The sequence below is a fragment of the Triturus cristatus genome, chromosome 8 (genome assembly GCF_964204655.1).
Source record: "Triturus cristatus chromosome 8, aTriCri1.1, whole genome shotgun sequence".
NCBI classification, from domain to species: Eukaryota; Metazoa; Chordata; class Amphibia; order Caudata; family Salamandridae; genus Triturus; species Triturus cristatus.
In genome coordinates, this window is record NC_140591.1 from 1,134,347,332 (window position 1) to 1,134,373,701 (window position 26,370).

Sequence of the window (26,370 nt, forward strand, 5' to 3'; positions counted from 1 at the left end):
CCTGCAGTCTATCAGGAGTTTTGGACGACTGTCTGGTATTTCATTCCCAGCACTGGGATGGCCATAGGATTATCTCCTAAAATGTCCCTTTTAGTTTTCATGGAGTATCTGGGGCACACCTCGGGTGCTAGATAGTTGATGGAGACAGGTTTTTTTTTTGCCACAAAGAATATAGCTAGACAGTGAAGATTCGACAAAGGCCTTGCCAAAACCTGCATGGTTAAGAGAAATGTATAGGTGCTCAGCCCTTGAGTAAAGATTTATACTGCTAGAAGTTGCCCGTAGAAACTGAACTATTTGGGGTCCTTGGTCGTTCCATTTCCAAACTTCTGCAAGATGTGTGTTGATTCAGTCTACCTAGTTGTTACAGCACTCTCCATCTACTTATGGGGTTGATTGCGCCCTCAAGAATGTTTGTGCCGTGTGATGACTGAAAGTTGTATTTTGCCTACGTACCTTTTTTCTGTTGTTTCATACATTGCAGTACATTTTCACATAAAAAATTTAAAAAACACATTTCTAGTTGTATGAAACTAGCTGAAGAAATAAAATGATGGATCTCTACTGAGAAAACAAGACAAATAATATGACTGTCCATTTCTTTTAATTCTGGCTCTGCATTGTGATGATTACAAGCTGGACTCCATGAACTGTACAAGCAATACAAGGTTGCCAAATACATTTTACGTCATTGTTTTACACAAAGCGAATACAGAAATAGCCTATCACCTAATTTGTCTAGTTTTTAAAAAAATCCTATAGGCACAAAGCAGAAGGTTGGAAATTTATCAAGGAAATGTGGAGAGAGGTATGTGGAGAGAGGTATGCATAAATAATTAATTATTTCTTACATCAAAAACGTCCCAAGAATTATACTCTGCAGAGGCTTAGATACTCAAATACTGCAGTACTGATTTGATCAGTAAAAAAAAAGATTAAATATCTTTCAATGTGTAATAAAATCTGGGGACAATTTTTAAAACAGCAGCCAGTTCGAGGGGGGGGGGGGATAAGATCAAGTGGGTAAATGGGTACGTGAACAGGCACATCGGAACTGTGGGGACATGAAAAATTGACCACTGTCAAACCAGTGTAAATTGCTTGGTTTCTCATGGAAAACATTTTAAACAACAAGTTTATCTTCCCAACCATGTGTTCAGTCTTTCCTCATATTTCTGTTCCTTATTTCGTTTTTTGAAACAGCAATAGAGATTGCACCATCCTGTAGCCGCTGCTAAAGATCAGATTATTTCAAAAACTTTCTTTAGCTCTACAATTAGTTGCCAATCTGTCTTCTGCATTTCGTCTCTGAACCAGTTCTTCAGCGCATCAATAGACTGCCGATTAATCTGTAAATCAAACCAAATAAAGTACTTCAGTGAGAATACATTTAATTTACAGTTTAAAATATAAGAAAGAGTAAAAATACAATGTGTGTTCTGGCAGTACCACATAACATTCAGGGGAGGGACATAATGATCTTTGAGAGTCACATGTAATAAAAATTAACACTTGCATTTTTTTTTTCTTGCATTACTTACCTAAAAATACGTTAATTGGACAAACGTTGGGGGGGGCGTGGCTAGCCGAGCAGCGAGATGGCCGCTCTCTGAGTGAGCTCCGCCGGCTACTCTGATTAATCCTTCAGTAATCCTGCTCCTGGAGACTGCGGAGCCCCGCACCTCCCGGATTCTGCTGCTAACAGATTGGTGATCCTGCGACCCGAATTGGGGGCACGGAGACGGTTTCCCCTCGCAGCGGAGGCGATCGTATTACTTGCCGGCTGGTGGGACGGTCCTGACCTGCGCCGGAAGTGTATCCTGCGGGGAGCCGCGAGTCACAAGAGGCCGAAGCTGCAGAGGCCTAAGCGGACCGCGCGGAACTTTCTGTGGGGGCTTCGCTGCTGTGCCACCATCGCAGCCGACGGTGAGCTCCCCAAGCGGACGGCTGCGAGGAGACAGAGGAGCCCGGGGCGCCTTGGTGGGACAGCCGAGCTGCGATACGAAGATCCTGCGGCCGCGGAGGGCGGCGCTGACTGTTGCTGAGCCCGGGTGAGATCGTGCAGGCAGGCCTGCGCCGGCGGCGTCAAAGCGACGGCTGAGGAGGGGGTGAGAGGGCGCCCTGAAGGGACGAGGGGCATAGTAGATCCTGACACGTTGCAACGACACCGGGACCTCCCGCTACTCTTCGGCTGGGCGGGCCACACGCCTGGACAGCCGGAGCGGTCCTTTGTGGCCCTGGGTCCCCTGAGCCCCGGCGCGGCGCTATCCTAGTGAAGTGGGACGATGGCTCATTGTGCCCCGGGAAGGCCCTAGCTGACCGCTGACGCTTGCAGAGCTGCCTGGGCGCCTACAGTGTTCTAAACCGTGTCTTGCCACACTTGCTGTGAGTTCAGGGTCACGCTTGGCGCGCACTGGTGCCGACTGGACAGTCGCACACCTACAGGACGCTTGCTGGCGGTCGCGCAGTGAGGTGCCGCCCTACTGATAGGCCGGTGGATCTCTCTTGCCTGCAGTGATGGGGAAAACGGACGCCAAACAACCGAAGCTGACATTTGACGGTAAGAAGACTCCGAAGGGCGCGACAATGGAACCTGATGTGAGCACATCGCCGTCGCGGGGGGCGACCCCGGATATAGACTTTGGGGCCCTCATCATGGAGGTGAGGACGAGCCTGAAGAGCATAGATGCAAAGCTGGATACCATGGCGGCGCAACTCGAATCCGTGCAGAGAAAGGTGGACACACACGAGAAGAGACTGGACAGTCTCGAACATGGGCAAACTGAGTGTTGTGAATTCCAACAACAGGCTAAGCGGCACATTACGACGCTGGAGCGCGAACTCGACAATTTACGCGCCAAGTCAGACGATTTGGAAGCACGCTCCCGAAGATCCAATATTCGCATTACGGGGGTTCCAGAGACCACAAACACGGGAAAGATGGAATCGTTTGTGTCGTCCCTCCTGCATGAACTGTTCGACCCGGACTTGTCCCCGGTGTTCACGGTGGAAAGGGCACACAGATCACTGGGGAAGAAACCTCCGGTGGGGGCCCCACCACGTCCGATCCTGGCCAAACTACTCAACTACCAAGATAGGGACATCATTCTTCGATTGGCGAGAGAGAAGGGTAAGATCATGCATCAGGGTAATCACGTATCCTTCTACCCAGATTTTACCCCGCTGGTGCAGGCGGCCCGGAAGGAATTTTTACCAGCTAAGAAAGTTCTATTGCAAGCCGGCGTGCCCTACTCTCTCCTCTACCCGGCAAAGCTAAAGGTCCTGCACGAAAACACCTCACACTTCTTCACTGACGCCAAGGCAGCCCTTAAATTTGCCAAACACATCTGTGCTGGGGCCAGGAGAAAATCGCCACGACTTGAGGAGGCTTCAGGGCACCTGAGTGACAATGACTGAGGACCCTGGCACGCTCAGCCTGCGGGGCTGCGGGTTTCCTCTTTGAGAAACTGTTGACAGCCGGACTGAACTCTCGCACAGGATTGCTCTTCCCGAACTGCCTACTTGGGGGCGGTTGCTGGGACGCCATTGTATGCTGACTTGGGCTGCCATCTCCGAGCTCCCACTGAGACACAGGTTGGCTGCGGATCTTGGGGTTTGTAGGGTGGGGGTGCTGCCAGACCCAGGACCATTTAAGTTTGACAGTAGCCACCCCGCATGCGTGGGGGTGTCAGCCGAGCGCGCCACGCCTCATGGGGTGCCTCCCTTTGTTGCTGTTGTTGGGGAATTTTGACACACAGAGTACATGTTATTGGGATATGTCACGACCTAATTGGGGGGTTGCTGAGGGAAGGGGGTGGAGGGGCGGTTTTGAAATGTTGCAAGTTTTGGTTCATATTAGGTGCATTGTACTACAACACGTGCTTAGCTCTCAAGGTGCTGGGTCCGTAGATAGGAGGTCCGGGTGCCAGGTGGACTTCCGGGGGCGGGGTTGTATGTCAGGGGTTTGGGTCTGTCAACTGCTTTAATGGGAGACATCAAAATCTGGACTTGGAACATTAGAGGCCTTGGGGACTTCCAAAAAGCCCGCTTGCTACATGGCATGTTGTCGAGGCATAACGTAGATATATGCTTCCTACAGGAAACACATCTGAATGTCACCCCCTCAGCTAGATTGAAGAATTCAAGATGGGCACATGTTTATTCCTCCATTTACTCAAATTATGCGAGGGGCGTAGCAATACTCATTAGAAGGGGGCTGGATTGGCGGGAGTACTCTCATGTGAAGGATGCGGAGGGTAGGTATGTTCTGCTTCATGGGGCTCTGCAGGGTCGACCCATTGTCCTGGCTGCCATATATGGCCCGAATGTGGACGATCCTGACTTCTTCAGAACTGTTTGGGCGAAAATTATGCTGCTGGATTGTCGGGCGGTGGTGTTGGGGGGAGATTTTAATGTGGTGTTAGATGATGACTCGGATCGCAAGGGTGTGAGCAGACCGCAGCACACTAGGGCGCGCCAGGCAATTTCTGATATCATGAGGGAGGGTCTGCTTTCCGATGTGTGGCGAGTTAGAAATCCGGGTGTTAAAGTGGGGACCTGCTACACCTCTCACAAGGCTGCTTGGTCGCGACTGGATTTCTGGCTGGTGTCTCCTGAGGTTGCGACATGGGTGTCAGATGTGGATATTATGGCTAGATCGCTATCAGACCATGCTCCATGTATGTTGGTATTGCGCCCCCCCGACGCTGCACGCAGGGCGTTCCAGTGGCGCCTCCCCCCACATGCGCTTGCTGACCCTGTGTTTGTGGAGGAGATAAGAGTGGATATCATTAATTATTTTACTGAGAATGAGGGGTCAGCCACTTCTGATGCCATTGTGTGGGATGCATTTAAAGCTGTCGTAAGGGGCCAATGCATTGCGAGACAAGCAGGGGTCCTTCGTACCATAAGGGCCACGTTAGCTACACTTGAAGGGGAACTGAAGGCCCTCGATGTTGCTTTTAGCTCCGACCCAACGTTGGCGCTTGCTGGCGCTCTGAAAACTAAACTGTTGGCATTCAAGGAGGAGGCGGAGCGGGAGGTGCGATTCCTGGGGCGGCAGGCAGAGGCGCGCAGGTACGGGGAGGGAGATAGACCAAGCAGGACTCTAGCCAGACTGATTGCTCCTCGCACACAGTCGAACTACATACACGCAATCTATGATAACACTGGCCGTCTAGTGGTAGGCCAAGAGGCGGTGCTGGGCGCCTTCGCAGACTTCTATGCTGCTCTGTACACCTCGAAACAGCCCACGACACCGGCGTCACTACGGGACTTCCTTGACTCCATAGCCCTCGTGTGGTTCAACAACAATCACAGACAGTACATGGACCTCACCGTTACAGTGCAAGATATCGCCCAAGTGATTAAAAGCATGCCGGCCAATAAAGCTCCTGGCCCGGATGGCCTGACCACCTCCTTTTATAAAACCTATGTGGCTGAACTAGCGCCGAGACTGCACTCTGTGTTTGTTGAGGCTCTCGAGTCGCAATCCCTCCCAGACTCCATGCGTGAGGCTCTCATTGTCACGCTCCTCAAGCCAGACAAGGATGACCAACAGCTGGACTCTTACAGACCCCTGTCCCTTATAAACGTAGATGCCAAAATCTACGCAAAAGTAATTGCGGATAGATTGCAACCGTTGTTGCCGATTATAGCGCTCCCTGATCAATCGGGATTCATCCCTGGCCGTGCAACATCACACAACCTCAGGACTATCTTTTCGGTCCTTCACTATTTACACCCGTCAGTACAGGCAGCGGTGGTGTTTTTGGATGCCACCAAAGCCTTTGACTCCCTGGAGTGGCCCTACCTCTTCGAAGTGTTGAGGCGGATGGGATTCAGTCAAAACTTCATGACCCTAATTAAGCTCCTATACACGTCACCCAGAGCCCGGGTGAGCGTTAATGGTCTTGTCTCCAAGCCGTTCGCTGTCTCGAGGGGAACTAGGCAGGGTTGCCCGCTATCCCCGCTCCTCTTTGCGATTGCTATGGAGCCACTAGCAGCTCGAATTCGGCAGCACCACACTGCCAGAGGCATCGGATTCAGTGCTAGAAGCTTATTGATCTCGCTATACGCGGACGATGTCACATTGTACGTTCAGAACCCCAGAGACAACCTGAGCCCACTGCTGCGCGAGTTTGTAAGATTTGAGGGTCTGGCAGGGATATCCATTAATTGGTCGAAGTCAGTGGCATTCCCTCTGACGGAGAGCACTGTTAGACCTGCCCCTGACTACCCCCTAAGATGGGAGACGGAAGCTGTCAAGTATTTGGGCGTCTGGATTAGCCGAGATGTACAGGAGCTGTGGTCGCTGAATTTTGGTAGGGCGGTGGACTGGCTGGAAGGGAAAGTCGAAGTCTGGAATAAATTGCCGCTGTCTCTGGTGGCTAGAATTGCGTTGGCCAAAATGGTGGTCCTCCCCAAATTCTTGTACTTGTTTGTCAATGTACCACTACCTATGACGACGCACTTCCACGCACGGGTCCGCTCACTATTGCTGAAACTGGTGTGGGCCGGTGGTCAGGCAAGAGTATCCTGGGACCTACTCACGCTTCCGCTCCGGCAAGGAGGACTGGGGGCCCCGGACTTGAAGCTCTATTCGCTCTGTGCACAAGCTCAATTCCTTCATTTCTGGGCCTACCCAGCCCCCTACCAGCCGCATGTGGCGGTGGAGCTTGCAGTGGTCGCCCCCTCGCCATTACGAGTGGCATTATACGGAGCGGTTACGTGCCCGTCGCGTGAGGTGGACACGGTAGAAATGATCCGCTGGTCCTGGCGTGAGCTTCGGAAGCGAGCTGGTCTCTCCCTGCTCTATGCGCCGGCGGTTCCTCTCCGGGGCAACCCGATGCTGCCTTGTTTGACGGCAAGAGGTGACGTCCTCACTATCCGTGGGAATAGGCTACTCACTTTCGCGGACATATATCCAGATGGCTCATTTTTCGAGATGTCTGCGGATGGGGATGACCAACCTTGCACGTTTGCGGACAAATTACTATATCATTCCCTTAGGGAATCCTGCAAGAAAATGGGACAGGGCTTCCCGGACGAGCCTTGTGCACTAGCCGCCCTGCAAGACTTGCTCTCAAGACCTTCTCCTAAAAAGCTGGTGTCCAGATTATATAACTGCATGCAGGAACAAGCCCCAGTGACAGTAGCCACGGCCGAGTCCGCCTGGGCTGTAGACCTGGGGGATCAGCTGCCGGATGATGCATGGGGGTATTGCTGCGCTCAACTCACAGCTCTATCACCGAGTTACCGATTGCGGCTCATACACTTCAAATTCCTACACAGATATTACCGCACTCCGACACTACTATGCCGCATGGGTATCCGCGAGAATGCTGCATGCTGGAAATGTGGGGGTGACGATGCCACCTTTCTACATGTAGCTTGGAGCTGCCCAAAGCTGGAGGCATACTGGTCAGGGGTCTTCAACGCCATAAATCAAATCGTACAGAGGAGCGACTCCCCGTCTCCACTGTTGGGTTTGCTGGGATATGTTAAGCGCACCGAGCCCTGTGACAGGAAACTTCATGCACTACTCCTGTTATACGCCAAACGGCAGATAGCTGTACACTGGGGCAGACCGGCCCTCCCCACGCTCGAAAGCTGGATCAGGGATGTGACTTACGGCCAGACTCAACTAGCGAACTACGGGGAGACAATGCCCACCGCTTCCAGACCCACTGACATCTGGGGCCCGTTTGTACAGTGGACTACAGGACGCGCGGCCCCTGACTCCGCCGACACTTCACGCGCTACCAGCGTTTCCGACGACATGGGCTGAGGGAGCGCGCTGCGTAAATTAGAGTTAGAGGTCCCGCTGCCCCGCACTTGTGCTATCGGGCACTGCTCAGACGCAAGCTTTGGCGTTTACTGACTCCACTGACCGGGCTTGAGTCCACTGCCCCCCCCCCCCCCCCTCCGCCCTACTGGTCCCACTGTGGATACTTTACCGCCCCTCTCCCCCTCCCCGCCCTTCCCTCGCTAAGTCGCACACAGCTATGACACCTTCCCGCACCCGCTCTCCACATAGCTGTTTCCAAGTACTTGCACCTATGTTTGATGTTTTTGGTTTAGTTGTTGGGGGGTCCTGTTGGGGGAAACAAGGTGCTGACCGACACATCCTTTTTACAGTCTGCTGAAGCGGGTGGCTGACAGCTGCTTATTTGTGGGCGGATTTGTTGATTTTCGCTACCTTTCAACTGTCAGCGGCACTGGGTCAAAAGTAAGACCGTTTACTCGCTAAAAGATGTGCAATACGAACTGTGGACTTTTAATATATCTTAAGTTCACCTCTGCCGGTACCATTGGCCGGATGAGGGCCTCAGAGATATTTCTATATCATCTTTGTATAATTTACCCTATAGCGGCCTGCCTCCGGGTTGTTGGCGTGACGCAGTGTATGTCATCTGTTTCATTTGTTCATAATAAATGTCTTACGACCAAAAAAAAAAAAAAAAAAAAAATTGGACAAACGTTACAGCATACTGCTTCAATATTTGTTTAAAAATCTGACAGGCGCTTAATTTACGTAGAGATATTAAAACATCCAGTAGTCCTAACTCATAAAAATAGTTACTCTTATTCTCTCAGGCACTCTTTTATTCATAGAAATGGGACGTGCAATTTTCTGGATTGAAAGCATAAAATGGATGCCGGGGGCGTGGTTAAGTCATGCATAGAGTGAGACGTGTTTGCCTAGGTGTTTGCTCCATGGCGCTTGACTAAAGCTGCCTACACCGACCGCCTGGGGTATTGTTTGGCGCCTCTGGCCCCACATTGTTGCTGGAGGAACGAGGCTGCTACCGGACGCCCATGGGGGCCCCTACCTGGCTAGACGGCCCGGCATCCCAAGCCGATTGCTTGCTGGAGATTGGCTGCCGCCATCTTGGGTGAGCCACCTCAAAGTGCGGACCCCGCTGGGCAACGGGTCTCGGCCCAGGGATCACAGCGTCTGGAGCGGCAGTGGGGGAAGCCCCGATCGAGGTGCCCTGACCAGTGTGAGAACTCCGGAACAGTTGGGCGCACAGTGGAGTCCTGAAGACCTGCGGACCTCCGGTTACGCTGTGCCTTGCACCGGCTGCGCTATGAGGACTGGAAAAACCTCGGACAACGCGAGGAAGGTGAGGTGGGTCCCAGGGTGAGCCTGATATAAGAGATCTGCTAAGTCGGGAGTGGGGACCCCCCGGAGGTAAACAATCGACGGCTTTGGGGCCTGATCTACTGGCGGTTCTGCCGGCGCCATCTTGGGGAGCAGCACCACGCCATATCTCCTCAGCTCTGAGCAGACTACCTGTGGGCTTTTGACCGGGGGCCCTTGAGCGACACTTTTGCCTTGCTGCGGGCCCCACATCGAAGGCAACTAAGATTCGATCTACTCTCACTGTCGGATGAGCCCTGGTGGAGGTTCTGGTGGCCTCGGATTCTGTGCCACCCTAGAGATTGGTGGCCATGAGTAGTGAGGAAAGCTTGGGACTCCTGCGGCTAGGGGCAGTCCGCGAACAGAACATCCTCCCGGCGGAGTAGACTCTGTTGCCTCTTTGTCCCCTGGGTTTGTGCTCTGGGGGTTCGGGTGGGACCCGGCAAACTCCCATCCTAGCACTCTCTGGGCACTGTGTTAGTACTTTGACCTGAACTGAGTCCTGAATCGGTCAGAGGACAATTACAACAGTTCACAGTCAGAGCGCTTGCCACTACTAGAGGCTTTGGGGCTTACCTTGAGGATTGATGGACATTTGACGCTACAACAGTTGTGAGCGTTATGGGATCTGCAGATTGATCTGTGCAGTGGGTGCTTACCCCTCTCGAGGCCCCAGAACAGAGACTTTGCTAGGGGCGGAAAGGGTTTGCTGACGCTTCTCTGGAGTCATCCTTCTGTCATTTACACCCCACACCAGGTCCTTGTGGGTACAGGGACAGTGTGAAATACCTGCGGTCACAGTGGTGTTCCGGAGAGACTCCCTTATTCTACCTTTTGGGCTCCGAGGCAGAATACACCATCTGATGGTACTGAAAAAAGGGGGATCTCCCTTGGGTGAAGCTTGAGGTAGCGGGGCTCCCCTCATATCCTCCCTACTGACTCCCTATCTCTGGCGGGGTCGGACCTGTTGTATTTGCCCCGCACTCTTTGGGAACACTCTGTTCAAATAGTTGCTACATTAATATACCCCATACGCCAGCCATGCCCCACAAGAATAAAGCCAACAAGGACCCGGACTCGGCTTCGTCCAGAGACAACCTGGTACCCTTCTCTATGGCCCCTTCTCTATGGCCTAAAACAAGCACGCAGTCACAGGACGCCCCTACACCTTCAGCATCTGCTTCAGACCAAGCAGGACAGGGTGTGCCGATCACAGAGGTTTTCCAGGCGTCCTTCCTCCAGGAGATCAAAGATTAAATTGGCTTCCTCAGATAGGATTTTAAAGCTGGCCTTCAAGACATCCAGAGGGAGGTCACAGAGATAGGCGAAAGGGTGGACGACCTTGAACGCACAATGGATGCTAGATCCGACTACCACGAGAGCTTGTGGAAAAGAATGGCGGAGCTCGAGGACCAAAACATCAGCCTGCAGTTGAAGCAAGAGGACTTAGGAAAACGCAGTAGGCGAAATAACCTACGTATTAGGGATGTCCCACTGGGAGTGGAGGGCAAAGTCATTATGGCCTATACGGCTGACCTCATGCAGGTGATCCGAGAGGGAGAAGAGGCGTCTTCCCCCTATGCTGGACAGAGCTCATGGTGTGTAAGGTCCTCGCAATAGACCTGATTTCATTCAAGACATCCTCACAAGGGGACACTTCTTTGCAGACAAGGAGACGATCTTGAGAAAGACTCAGGTGGCCAAGGACATCTCCCACAATGGCCTATGAATTCAGATCTTCCAAGACTTGGCCCTGGCTCCTCTGAGAAGGCGAAAAGAATTTAAATTAGTCACAGACAAGCTCCAAAATCTTAATATAAAGTATCAATGGGGCCACCCCTTTGCCTTGTTAGTCACCTGGGAAGGAAAGCGACAAGCTCTCCCATCGCTGACGGAAGCGAAACAGCTCTTACAACTCCTGATTGAACCAGAAGATGCAGACCTCCCTACCCCCCGGAGGCGCACCGGAGGACACTTAAACCCAGATTGGTACACGGTCAGGTCACCTAAATACAGAAGACATCTTCAGGAGCGAGACTCTTCTCAGGCCAAACAGGAAATTATTAGCCACATTAGGGCCTTGAGTGACTCCTCTCCGCCGTCTCGCTCGCAGGCCCACACGGAATAGTGTGGTCGTACTTCACTTAATGTCTCGCTGCCAATTGTGATATCAGGACTTTGGTCACTCTGATTGGATCTTCTTTCCAAATTGACTATGATCAGCTGGTATCTGGACGAGGGATGCCACGCGATGGTACTACCAGTCCATCTCCAGAAATGCACTTACTACTGGGAAGGTCCACTGGACAATGACACTCCTTGAGCCATCACTGGCCGAATCGACGGCACCCAGTGGCAGGAGGTTTTAATGCTGATCTAACACTACTACAGGCGGTTGGATTCGGAGACCCACGAGATACCATGCGCTTGCCACCCCCCCCTTCTTTTACAGGGTTCTTTCGGAAAGTGACTTTTCCAGAAGGGCCTGTCCTTTGGACTATGGGCTGCTCCTTATGGACCCTGACTATGTTTGGGCCAGTTGGCCCTGTATTTAGGTGTTTTTTTTTCTTTCTTATTCTATTCTTTCTTTCTCGCTGCTAATGGGGGGATGGGGACTGGCTTGTGGTACGCTTGAGCCTTTGGGGTACCCTGAGAGTATCTAGCAAATATGGGGGTCTTGGAGCAGTTCTGGAGTATACCGCTGCGCTATGGAGCAAGTATAGGGAAGCTACTGGCCCCGCCATGCTGGCCTAGACATCGCTATGGGGGAACGGACCGTTTAGAATGGATCTGACTGATCCTGTGAAGTTTCTCTTTTTGAATGTAAAGGGGCTCAACTCGCCCAATAAAAGGCGCCAAGTATCGCGATATCTCCTTCAGCAGGATCCCAACATCATATTTTTTCAAGAGACCCATCTCCTCTCCTCCGACACTCGCCTCATGACTCACCCCAAATATCCCCGGCAATTCTGGGCCTGTGCTCCTTCTAAAACGGTCGGTGTGGCTATTTTCCTTAAAGCCGGATGGGGTGATTAAAGTGCTAGGGCTACGAAAGACAAGCGTGGGAGGTTTTTAAAAATCCAAATACCCTTGGGTAGGGGTCCCCTGACCCTCATGAACATTTATGCTCCTAATCAGGACCAGGATACATACTTACGCTCCCACCATCATGATCTCCTTCACTCAGTCACAACACCGATTATTCTTGGGGGGGTCTTTAACTTGGTGTTAAACCCGGAATGGGATCGCACGGCACCAGCCCCCTACAATACTGGAGCAATCTCGGCCACTCTAAGAAATGTTATCACGGACCAGGGATTAATAGACACATGGAGGTACTTACACCCAGACTCTAAAGACTACTACTTTTTCTCCCACGTGCATCGTTCATACTCCCGTATCGACTATTCCTTACTTTCTTTACCATTACTGCATACGCTAGCCAACGCTGAGATATCTGATATTTCTCGGTCAGATCATATGCATTTATCGATATCTCTACATTGCCCTAGGCCCCATGCAGAGGCCATCCCCAGGTGGAAGCTCCGACCCCAGGTTCTACGAGATCCTGTTGATATAGCTGACATCTGTAAGGAGATGGAGGCCTTTTTTTATGGTGAATGACCTCACAGACACCTCTGAAGCTACTAGGTGGGATGCTTTTAAGGCTATCATCTGTGGGGTTCTCTCTACTATATAAATTGTGAGAACCCGTGAATCCTGTCTTATAGAGAATACACTAGCCGCGAACATTAGAACGATGGGACCACCTTCAACCATCCCTTCGCAACAGACGTCTACTTGCAGAGGCACGGGGTCAACTACGTTTACATCGCACTAATAAGGCAGAGAGACTACTGCTTGCCCTTAAACAGAAATTTTATGTGGGTGGGGACAAGGTGAGGACATGACTCGTGCGGCGTCTCCGGGCTAGGAATACCAGGGTTCATATAGCCAAACTCAAACGCCCGGATGGTACATGGGTTATCTCAGAGCTCGATAAGTCTACGGTTCTCTCGGATTTTTATGGGGCACTACACGCAGATGCTCCCTGCCCTCTTTAGGCAGTCGGAGAATTTTTGGACTCTTGCCCTTAATACTATCAGTGCCCACCATAAGGCTCTGATGGAGGCACCCATCTCGCAGTAGGTAATAGCGAAAGCTCTAAAACAGTTCCCAGTGGGGAAAACTCCGGGACCCGATGGCCTATTTGAAGCCTTCTTTCGGGTCTTTTATCCACAACTGCGAGAACATTTATTACACCTTTTTAACAATTTTACGGAGGCTTCAGGCCTTACTCCGACCATGGCGGAAGCAGGGATCGTTCTTGTTCCAAAACCGGGAAAAGACCACTCTTTCCCTCACTTGTATCACCCTATAGCTCTCTTAAACACAAACGCTAAGATCTATACTAAAATCTTGACAAACCGGCTGGAACTCTACCTTCTGGGTCTGATCGACCTTGATCAGGTCGGGTTTATCCACCAACGCCAGGGAGCGGACAACATTCGCCGAATCGCCCATATAGTGGAAAAGGTACAGATCAGGTATATACCGCTTGTCTGGTGTCCCTCGATGCTGAGAAAGCATTTGATAGGATTGACTGGCGCTTTCTTCGGGAGGTTCTGTGGAGGGTGGGCTTGGGCCCGATGATGATCTCTAGGTTGATGGCCGCTTACACGGATCCTACTACCCGCATCTGTTTAAATGGACGTCTCACCGCTCCCATCCCGATTCATCACGGTACCAGACAGGGATGCCCTCTGTCCCCTCTGTTATTTGCCCTCGTGGTGGAACCTCTTGGTATCGCTTTTCGACGTAATCCTGAAATCAGGGGTATTCCTTTTGGGAGATATGATCACAAGGTTTCCCTCTTTGCAGACGATCTTCTGCTTTCTCTTTCCTCCCTGTCCTTCTCTCTTCCAGCTTTAGCCACGCTTTTGCGGTCTTTCGAGATAGCTTCGGGATTCTGGATTAATCTTGCTAAATCTCTTGCCCTCAACCTCACCCTACTGGCCTCGGAGGTTCCGGACCTAGAAGGTTTACTCCCTCTCCAGTAGACAGACAAGTCGATCAGATACCTGGGATTAGACTTGACCCCCTTGCTTTCCTCCTGGACATCAACTAACTGGCCTAGATACAGGGGGGCGATACGAGAGGAATTATGTAGGTGGAAAGGTCTCCCCCTTGCATGGCTAGGACGTATTAATACTATAAAAATGTCACTTCTTCTGAAGATTTTAGATTTATTCCAATCCCTTTCCACCCCGATACCATAGGCTGACATCCTTTCACTCCAACGTGACTTCACCTCTTTCATATGGGGGGGGGGGTGTTCTTGTGGAGCTCAACCCTGTAGTGCCTACATTGCAACCCCTACTAAAACTGTTCTGGAGGTTTGGGATAAATTGGCAGTTTCTCATGGTCTGACTACTTTTCCCTCCCCGAACACACCAATTGCTTTTGTTATATTATTTTGTATCATAAAGTTATTATGAATCCATATGGTAATTAAAAAACATTTTATTCCCTAGAGTCAACTGGACCAATCACCAGAAACTTATAAAGGATGCTCCACTAGTCCAACATGATACAGAATTTTGATGGTGAGCTTATTGCAAATTTTCGTTGCAGCTTGTCATGGGACTTGGCAGAGGACAACTTTCTCAAGCACCAGTACGGACTCTCAGGAGGTTCACCATTGGTAACTGCACAAAGCCTTTTTAGGACAATGGCAACAAGTCCAAAGCTCCAACTATCTTGCTCTGTGACTTGTCTTTAGTCATGAATCAGCTGAAGAGGTCTGTAAACAAAGATGTCCAATCCTGGTATCTCTTCCAGGTGAATAACGCTGATCCTTCACGTGTTGCAAAATCATGAAACATAAACAACCATTTTTTGGAAGCACCTCAAGATCATATGTATACCTTAATTTCTTCCTCTAAACAAAGCACATCAGCTCTCTGTCAAATGAAATTAGAATGAATTATAATTCACATTCACTGCTCCCCACTAGTAATATTGTATGTAAACTGTGAAATTAGTGGCTACTTCTGATTGACACCCTGATGCAGCCTCGAAATTGCTAGTCAGGAATTGTAGTAGAAAGAAAACAAGTTACCTCGCCTTGGGCAATAAGAAAAGAATGGCCTACTTCCCAGGGTATACTTCCTTGATAACTCTGAACCAGTTTTCTACTGAGGGTCCCACCTTACTGCACCTGTTTTTCACGCCAAGCACAAATGTGCCTTAAAGTCACTTGACTCATATTGCTTATTTTGTCTGATTAATTGATTACTGCTTCTTCACAACACTATGCAAACGGATTTCCTTTTTCATAGAATCTCTACCTTTATTGTACCTGTGTACCGCGCTAGATGATACATTGTACTTGGTCCGAGCACTGTATTCCCAGGTCCATTGTGATAGCATATAAGAAAACAAGTTACTTACCTGTAACTACAGTTATCCAGTATTGGTATCTTTCATAGATTCACATGCCTGAATCATTCCCCGTCGCCGAGGCGGGAGTCCCCGGTAAATAAAGAAGTAGTGCCAAAATATTAGTAGTAGTAGTAAGCCCAAAGAAAAGGCCTAAAGCCTATATCTTAGCAGCCTATCTACTTCATTATGCAAAAGAACCAAGAATTTTGGTAACAACCAATCAGACACCAGCACCCTTCTAGAACTCTCTCAGCAGAGCCAGTTCTCCTCAGATTTTCCTAGCACAAGTGGGAAGTAAACATCCCAAAATATAGAGAACTGACTACGGGGAGGAGGGTGGGTGCATGTGAATCTATGAAAGATACTAATACTGGATAACTGTAGTTACAGATAAGTAACTTGTTTTCTTATCCAGTATTGGGGTATCTTTCATATATTCACATGCCTGAATCAGAATAGCGAGCAGTATACCAAGTATACAGTCGTTTGCGGATGGTGGGAGACTAGTGCTGATACTCCCCAATTGCATCCACAACTCGTTGACAAGAAGTATAAGAAAACCATTTTAAAAATCGAAACATGCAAGCTACAAAGAGAAAACAGCATGTAATGCAATAACCTTGAAAAAATGCAACAATTCATCAAACATTGCATTGTCATACTAAAAGATATCAACATATTACATGTGAAAAGTATGAAAAAGGTACCTGAAATTATCTCAAAGGAAAAGAAGTCGCAGGACAGTTTGTCCGACTGCTGCATCGTCTTGATGCGTAGATTGGAGGCAGTAATGTCTCGTAAAAGTGTGGCCATTTTTCCATGTCGCAGCACGGCAGATATTCTCCAGAGTCACTCCAGCAAACAATGCGGTAGACGCTGCTACTGTTCTCGTGGAATGGACCTTGGGTTTCCGTACCAACGGCCTGTGAGCTTTGTCATGGCAGAAAAGGATTGTTGCTGCTATCCATCTGGCAATGGTGGATTTTGTCACTGCCTTTCCCAGGGTAGATTGACCATAAGCCACGAACAATTGGTCGGACTTTCTAAGGTTCTTTGTTTTTTGAAGATCGAATTTAAGACATCTCTAGATATCGAGAGAATGTAAGGCTCGCTCCACTGGAGAAGATGGATTAGGAAAGAAAGTTTTTAACTTCACCGGTTCATTAAGATGAAACTGTGACGGCACCTTAGGGATAAAAGTCGGATAAGTTCGGAGGTGCACGTAGTCTTGAGTGAAGTGTAGAAAAGGTTCCTTTACAGTGAACGCCTGAATTTCACTCACTCGTCTAGCCGATGTTAAGGCCAGAAGTAAGGCGACTTTAAAGGTAAGGAATTTGAGATCAGCCTTGTGGATAGGTTCGAATGGATGCTTCATTAATTGCATTAAGACTGTGTTGAGTTCCCACTCCGGTGGCGGAAGTCTGATCGGAGGAAACTCCCAGAAAAGCCCTTTCATAAACTGCTTAATTAAAGAGGATGAACACAGAGAAGGGCCATGAGCACCCTTTCTGAATCTGGAAAGTGCAGCTAAATGGACTTTGACTGAAGAGAAAGAAAGCCCAGATCTTGCCAGATGTAACAAATAAGGGAGGATCTGTTCTGCAGGAGCTTCCACCGGGTGAACGTGGTTTGTTTCACACCAACAGCAAAACCGTTTCCATTTTAGACGGTAAGTTTTTATCGTGCTGTGAGCTCGTGATTTTGTTAATATATCCCTACAGTCTTGAGGGATATCCAGGTCCTTAAATTCTAAGAAGTCAGGAGCCATGCGTGTAAATGTAGGGACGGAGGGTCTGGGTGGAGAACCTGACCTCTGTTCCTTGACAGCACTGTGGGCGTCGGGAGAAGACGGATCGGCTGGTCCTGGGATAATAATTGATGCTCCTGAAACCAGTACTGGCGTGGCCATCTGGGTGCAATCAAGATGAGTCGACAGCCCTCCAACTTCATCTTGCGTATGACTCTCGGTATTAGAGGTATCGGGGGAAAAACGTAAGCACAAATCCCTGACCATCGCATGGACAGGGCACTCCCCCTTGACCCCTGTTGAGGGTATCTGCTGGCATAAAAGCGACATTTCTTGTTTTCTTTTGTGGTGAACAAATCCAGTGTTGGTGTGCCCCAAGCTCTGAATACTCCGAGCACTTGAGCTTGCTCTAGCTCCCATTCGTGGCAATCCGATTGGGATCTGCTGAGCGTGTCCGCTAATGTATTGCAGAGACCCCGGACATGTTCTGCTCTGATGGTTATGTTGTGGAGTGTGACCCATTCCCACAACTCCTGAGCCTCTGTGGATAGAGTTGCTGATCTTTTCCCTCCTTGCTTGTTCACGTAAAACATGCTGGTGGTGTTGTCGATCCGAACCAGAACCGAAGAACCTGCAATCCTTGGAAGGAAAGCTTGCAGAGACAGGAAAATTGCTCGCAATTCTAGACTGTTGCTGTGCTTGTTCTTGTACTCTGGAGACCATTTCCCCTGTATCTGTAAGTCTTGGAGATGACCTCCCCATCCTTCCATGGAAGCATCCGTAGTGAGGACAAAGTCTGGAACCTTCTGTATGAAAGTGAGCCCTTCTGCTAAGTTGGGTATGTGGGACCACCAACCTAGAGCGCTCTTCATGCCTGGAGTGACTCTGAGGATGTCGTCGAAGGAACCCAGAGCCTGCTGCCACTGAAAGTGTAACTCCTCCTGCAAGGGTCGCATCCGAGGCCGTGCCAGAGGGACGAGGTGTATTGCAGAGGAGCACATCCCTAGGAGCGACGCGAACATCCGGACAGAAACTGACCTTCTTTTGGAAATCAGGATTGCTAATTTTTGAAGACGAACCTGCAGTTCGTGAGATAAGAATGCCTTGCAGCGGACGGTATCTAGCAGAGCTCCCAGAAAAGGAAGGACCTGCCTTGGGTGTAACTGAGATTTGCTCCTGTTCACAGTAAGCCCCAGAGAGTGGAACAGACGAAGAGATGTTGTCACGGCAGTCTTGACTGAGTTTTCCGAAGGACCTTTTAGTAACCAGTCGTCCAAATACGGAAAGACTTGGATTCCTTGGGATCGTAACGCTGCTGCCACAGGAACTAGGCACTTCGTAAATATCCTTGGGGCAGATGATTTTAGCCCAAACGGGAGCACTTTGAACTGATAATGGGCGCCAGCCACTGTGAAGCGAAGATACTTGCGATGCTTCGAATGTATTGGGATGTGAAAGGAAGCGTCTTCCATATCCAAAGAAGCTAGAAAATCTCCCTCGTTGAGACAACCTAGAATTTCTCCCAGAGTGACCATGCGAAATCCCTGCTTCTTGAGGAATCTGTTCAGATTGCGAAGGTCTAAGATTGGACGCCACTCCCCTGATTTCTTCTTGATGAGAAAAAAGCGGGAATAGAAACCCGTCCCCTTTTGAAGTGCGGGAACCTTCTCGATTGCATTCTTGAGGAGCATCGTTAAAGCTTCTTTGACTAGTAAGTGAAGACAAGGGGGAGGGGGTCCCTTGGGTGGTGTGTTGGGTGGCTTGGTGACAAACTCTAAGGTATGACCGTTGCGAACCAGGTCCAGAACCCACTGGTCCGACGTAATTTCTTGCCACTTGTTCACAAAAGTTGAAATTTGAGCACCCACAGAGAGGGGAAAAGGAGTGGAAGGCGCCCTGCAGAAATCATTGCTTCCTTGTGGAGTCTCTTCCTTGATTCTGCGACCTTTTTCGTCCGCCTTGACGAGAGAAACCAGACGTGTTGGTTTGTCTGTACGAAGACTGATAAGATTGTCGATATTGAGGCTGGTACCTATTCTGTTGGGTGTGATACCCTCCTCTGGACGAAAAACCACGGCCTCTTGCTCCTCTAAAGGTACCGCGTTAGTATTGCAAGGAGCCCAAGGATCTTGCGGTATCGGTCTTTATTGCTTGGAGTGCGTCATCTATATGTGTTCCAAACAACGATTCGCCATCATAGGCAATATCCAATATTTTCGTTTGGACTTCTGGTCTGAAGGTGGTGGCCTTAAGCCAACCCTGGCGTCTGAGAACAGCTGCCCCAGCCAACTGGCGAAAATTAGTAATTACAATATAGTCTCGGCTGCTGCACGCTCACCCTCCAACAAAACCTTTAGAGCGTCTTGTCTGTTGTCCTCTGGAATGAGGTCAATAAAGCTTGCCATTTCTGACCACATCTGGCGGTCATAACGCCCTATTATCGCTAACGAGTTGGCTGCCCTGATGGATGCAGCTGCCATCGTAGAAAATTTCTTGCCAATTAAATCCAGGCGTTGCCTCTCTCTATCCGGCGGTGTAGTAATAGGTGCTGACGGATTTTTATATTTTTGTTGGGCTGCCTGTGAGATAACCGAATCTGGCCGAGGATGGCCAATGAGACAGGAAGGACTATTGGCCGGAGCACGGTATTTTTTGTCTATCCGTGGAAGCACCGCTGGCACTGATGCAGGGTTTTTCATAATTTTGACTCCTTCCTTCCAAATGTAGTCAATGATTGGGATAGCTCTTGTGATCTTCCTGGACTCCTCCTTAAAATCATGAAGAAAACAGTCGGACTGTTCAATGGTAACCGGCAAGTGGAACCTAGTCGCAGCCCGCTGCATAAGGTTATGAAATCCCCCTATATCCTCTGGGGGCGAATCAGATGGTAGAGCGGTAGGTGGCGAAGGCATAGGGATTATATATGAATCCCAAGGATCTGCTGGATCTGGTAGTTCACCCTCTTCGAATTCTTCGTCAGAGGATTGAATCTTGAGCCTGATGCGGGTCCTGTGGAGGATCAGGCAGTTGAGGTGCTGGGACTGGATCCTCAGTCAAGGGCAATGGGTCCGGTTGTGGCGCAGTTAGCGGAACCTGTGGAATGACTGGCTGTGGTGGAAAACGCTGTTTATAATCTGCAAGCATAGCTTGCAGGTCTTGAATCAGAGTCGGAGGCAGATGTGACATCTCACTTTGACGAGGTTGTTTGTAGTAAGGTCTATGATGCGGGACGACAATGTTTTCCTGATAGTAATGCTCCTGATAATTGTCCTCCTCCTCATCATCTTCGTCCTCTTGACACTTCATGTGCAGTTCAGAAGTATGGCGAGCAACTCCAAAGGGCCCCTCGTCCTAGTCATCCTCATAGTCATCATCCTCACCCTGCACATATGTTTCTAGGAGATGTGAGGGAGTAAGCGGCGAAATATCGCTACAATCATGCCTTTGAAAAGTCTTCAGTTGAAAACTCCTGGTGGAAATAGGAGTGGAATGAGCAGGCGCCATTGTAAATGTCGAAGACTGAACAGGTAAATCTCCTGGCATCGTAGTAGATGTGGATACTTTTGATGTTAATAAGCTTTTAGTGTCCATCGTCGACGAGGTCACCGTCGACGTGGCTAGTCGATGGGATCATCGTTGACGGGGCCTTCGTCGACGGGGTCTTCGACGACGAGATCTTCGTCGCCACTTCTCACTTCGACGACAAAAGCTTCGTCGACGGCGTCGTCGTCGATATGGTTTTCGATGCTGGCTTCGTCGACTAGGACTCTGTCGGCGATACCTCGACGACGGGCTTTTTTGACAGGATAGTAATCCTCGTCTACAGAATAGGAGAGGTAATAGCCGTCGTCGAGATGGTTTCCGTCAATGAAGGAGCAGAAGAGGTGACAGAAATCGTAGACGGAGAGAAAGCCAGAGATTTTGAAAGGCTTTTACTCACAGTTTGCGTCCTAGAGTCCTTGACAGCAGAATCCTGAGGAGAGTGCGCTGATTCAGAGGAAATGATGGGACTCCTCTGAACAGAATCAGAAGTAGAATGGGAAGATTTAAGGCGTTTCTTCCCTTCACTGGAAGAGCTGTCATGCGATCTAGCTTTCTTGCTAGAAGTAGAGGCTCTGTCATCCTCCTCAGCCGAAGAGGATTTAAGCCACAACAGCACTCTCGCCTCCCTATCCCTAAGAGTCATGGTAGGGAAGGTGCGGCAAATCTTGCAATCTTTTGCCTCATGTTTGGCGTAGAGGCAGTCCAAATGTTGATCATCAACATGGACTCTCTTCCTGGCGCAGGTTCTGCAGGACTTAAACAAGGCCTTCTTATCAGACATGCTGAAGAAAGTTGAAAACTGAGTGGCACTCAGGGAGACTCCCTTCCACACGATGTGCGGTGAAAATCTGAGGAGAACTGGCTCTGCTGAGAGGGTTCTAGAAGGGTGCTGGTGTCTGATTGGTTGTTACCAAAATTCTTGGTTCTTTTGCATAATGAGGTAGATAGGCTGCTAAGATATAGGCTTTAGGCCTTTTCTTTGGGCCTACTACTACTACTAACATTTTGGCACTACTTCTTTATTTACCGGGGACTCCCGCCTCGGCGACGGGGAATGATTCAGGCATGTGAATCTATGAAAGATACCCCAATACTGGATAAACAGATGACCTTTTGTATATAATCTTCATTTGCATTGTACGTCTGCTGCACGGCACGTTGCACAGTGCTGGGGAAATGTATATATATATTTGCACACACTATGTAGTGCTTTAAAATGATAAATAACTGTTTCACAAGAAAAAGGAACCAAGAGCACGAGCTGTAGAAGGGAGGACATGAAATTTACTTGTTAAATTGCTCACCTGAAACTAGGAGACCAGACTACTAATTCAACTTTAGACATTTCTCTACGAAGTCAAGTAATTTTAGGCAAATAACTTTGTGCCTGAAATTGTAAATATGCTAAAAAAAAAAATATTCTGCAGCATGCTATTGTCCCAATGTACTGTACTACATGCAGCATCTCAATTTTAGTGATATATCTGCTAAAACAAATTGTCTGTAAAAAGTTCTCCTGTTCCTTTCGGGAAAGGTCGGTGCTATGATATCAAATGCTTTAAATAATAATAATCATCATAACAAAGAGTTGCCAGTACTGATAATCCATCAACCAGTTACTTCATTAGTGCATAGAAAAAACCTTATATGTTTGTGGACTAAAACAACCGGTGGTCATAATTTGTGGCTTTTTTGTGCACTCTAAATTGTATTCATATTTCAAAAAAGGTTTTGTTATGGCTTGATAGTGCATTGATAAGGACTATTGTTTCAAATAAGTAGTGGTTGTTTGGTCACTATCCCTGGCTTCATAAATTGATGTAATTAGGTCTGATTCGCCAGGTTGAGCATTTATGTATGTTTGATGTGTAGTGTGGGTTATAAATGTTTGATGAATGTAGTTTGTGAGTAGACAGTTGGAATAATTGGAATGAATGTGTGTTTTTTATTCAATGGCTGGGTATTTAAAATGTTTTTATGTGTCTCTTTTCTGACAAATTTATGTGGCATATTGATTAAAATAATAACTTTGAATTGAAAAGTAAAAAATTGGTTAAATAAATCTAAAATAAGCAAAATAAGGCTTGATGGTGTGATAGATCTTTTCTATGCACTAATGAAGTAACTGGTTGATGGAGTATCAGTACTGGCAACTCTTTGTTATGATGGTATATTTTGGCTCAGCCTTACTGATTGGAGCCAGGACCCTTGGTTTTGTTTTTTGATTTAAATAATAATAAAGCAATTGTCTACAGAAGTAATGGACTGTAGAAATCACAACTAAAAAACATACACAGAAGGAAAAGAAACAATCTCCACAGTCTGACTCCGATGGTGCGAAAAGGTTAAAGAAAAATTGAAAGTTGGTAGACGCTCTCAAAGATATGTGAGGAGGAGGGGACATTGGTGCACTGATTACATAAACTGATGTTGCTAAATGTGGTAGTTAACTGAGAATCGAGTTAGGAGAACTTTAACATTCTTAAGGCTTTCATTACTCACAATCCGTGGCAGCCAGTTAGAACACACCAATGCCATTGGTTCAGGTCTGTCAGTTTAGATATTCTCAAATGGTAAATGAGGAACCACAACAAGATACAAATGCAGGTGGAGTCAGAGAGATAAGGCCAGAAAGACAACTACGACTACATGCCATTAAATGTTTCCGCACAAATGGTGTGAAAAAATTATTTTTCGTGATACACCTTCTGTACAAAAAGTAGGCATGGGCAGAGATCGGAACATGTGGCCTTAATTTTTAAACTGGTCTTGAAATATTTTTTGTGGAATACAAACACTTGCAAGAGATTAACAGAATGCACACGATCCTATATGAACCCCAGAAATTTAATTAAGTGGGCCCACAACAGATGTTTTGCAACTCCATTCAATCCTTTACTTCTTGGAAAATACAGGACTGTAATTTTCTACATGACCTGATTGTTGTTTCACAGTCTATATGAATATAAAAACATCGATGTCTCAGCCACATGTGATGACGTGGTGTCAGATGTACAGAAAGTAAACCTAACGTCTTTAGTGGATATGTCCTGAAAGTGGAAAGATGCATACAGTGGCCACAAAAGTGCAGAACCTCCAATGATGATATCCCAAGATAGGTGACTTCACATGACCTCACACACAACTTCTTGCAAGTTTCCCTATCACTTAAGCATTTTTTCTTTCAAGTGGAGTGTGAAATATAGGATCGCACTATTTTTAAAGCATGTTTCCTCACAAAAATAAACAAATATATTTTTTAAATTAACTTAATAGATGGGATGTAAAACTATACTTTGCAACAGGTTTTTCACTAATATAAAGACCGCCAAATCCGTAACTGCTCCAGAAATTCTCCTGGAGATGCGTATGCAAGTTGGCTTATGTGTGTGTGATGCTTGTACCTCTAAGTGGAGGTTTTTTGCTGGCGGTGGGAGGTCTGTAGGTTTAAATAAGAGGACAGAAAACAACCACACATTAAAAATACAGTCTTTGCTTCTATCAAAACTTGCTATAATTAGGACGCCTGAGAAAATGATCAGATAATATCTAAACAACTGGAAAATCAGATTTTAACAGAGAAATGGTCATTGCAAACACCTGCTTGTAGGAAACAAATGTACCTTGCTAACAAGGAAGTCTGTAGCTTCAAAGTGCCGTCCAAACATCTTGGGGGAGTCTCCCGGAATAGGTTCTATTTTAATACAGACTTCCTGGCCTTTTTTTGCCACATCCACTTGCTTGTGGTTCACTTCAATACTGGTTACTATTCCAATATCAACGAACTAGAGAAAAAAGAAAAATATTTGTCAACATGATCGACTTGTGTGTTTATTTGGTTTTACCTTGGACATATGAAATGACACACTTTTACTTGGTTTAATGCAATGAAACTGTATCCCAGCAGTAATCTTTGCTTGCTCATGCTAGCACTGCGCCAAGTCTCTGATGCAAAAATGTTCGGTCTTTTGCACCCGGGACGAAGTTTGCAAATTAGCTCACTCGCTCAAACAAAATGGTTTATATGTTGTTACTCGACTAATATCCACCACTCTAATTACTTTCATATTTCACTATACTAATTAACCACCAATCCTTTATAGGTCTCCAGAGAAGCGTGCTACTCGCCCCACAAAAAAAGCGATTCAACACCCCATCAGGGGTAACAAGCGCTATATAAATACAAACTTTTTTTCCCTCTTCTATCCTTCCGCTATCCTTCTGAATCCAAATAATTGACTAACCTATCCACCACTTAAATCACCTTCATATTTGACTATACTAAAACAACACTAATCCTTTATGGGTTCCGGAGTAGCGCGCTACTCGCCAAAAAAGCACTTTGACACCTCGTCTGGAGTAGTAAGCGCTATATTGTTGTTGTATAAGCTTTATTTCAACAGCTCTCGTCATAAAAGCTATACAACCATTTTAGATAAAAATAAATAATATATATATATATATATATATATATATATATATATATATATATATATATATATATATATATATATATATATATATATGGAATATGCTACTTACCAGTATGCATCTGTTCTTGGCAGATCTACACACTGTGCATAGATCGCCATCTGGTGTTGGGCCCGGATGTTTGCAGTTGTTTTTCCTCTTGGAAAGTCTTTGGAAGTCACGAGGTATGTGACTCCTGTGGGAAAGTGGCTCTGTATATACTGTTCCCAAATAGGTACAGGGTGTACAGAGTCCACAGTCCCCAGAGGCTAAAGTTAAATATAACCTTACTCTCTAAAGTGGTAGCTTGGTCGAGCAGTAAGGCAGTATCAGAGGACAGTGTAAAGCATTTGTTGTACACACTCAGTCAGCAAATGGTCTCACACACTCAATAACTGAACTCTAGGCCAATGGTTTATATATAAAAAATATATGCTTGTTTATTTTAGAACCAACAATTGGAATTAAAATATACTTTCTCAGGATGAGATGCTTTATATAAATATTTTTGCAATATGCAATTGACTTTTGTAAACAGTTACAAGTGGTTGCAATAGGCAACACTATTTTAAACACAATAATGCATTGAGTTCAATGGAAGTTTCATGTTATTTGCCACGGATTACTTTTACGATTACTTTTGGAATTCCAGGACTGGATCCTAGATTCAGTCCTGGGTCAGTACTTAGAATCAAGTGATGAAAGTCGACTTAATTACTGTGATGATTCTTAAACAATATTTAGCTATTTTAAAAGTTGACACTTAGAAAATATTTCAAAGAAAACTGTCAATGATTCCCTATGGAAGAAAACTCAAGTTGCAGGTACAGTATGTTCTCGTTACTTTTGTAATCCAGTACTGGGTGCCTAGACTCAGTACTGGGACCTTTATCCAAAACAGGTAAGTTATTACGTTTTCAGATATTATACGATTTTTAAAGAATATTTAAAGATTGCAGAAATTGACACTTAGAAGAAATTTCACAGAAAAACAGTCAATGATTTCCTATGGGAGAAAATT

The 26,370-nt window shown here is 47.3% G+C and overlaps 1 protein-coding gene across 2 annotated transcripts in view; it reads right to left on the minus strand.

The window, feature by feature from the left end:
• Nucleotides 1–587: 587 nt before the first annotated feature.
• The window catches only part of EIF5B (eukaryotic translation initiation factor 5B), a 461,059-nt gene continuing 435,276 nt past the window's right edge, over nt 588–26,370 (minus strand). For both annotated transcript variants that reach the window (XM_085622776.1, XM_085622777.1), the window contains exons 23-24: nt 24,503–24,664; nt 588–1,349 (exon numbers count right to left, since the gene is read on the minus strand). In XM_085622776.1, the coding sequence (XP_085478902.1) occupies nt 1,242–1,349; nt 24,503–24,664 (270 nt within the window). In that variant the 3' untranslated portion in view covers nt 588–1,241. The remainder of the gene's footprint in view (nt 1,350–24,502; nt 24,665–26,370) is intronic.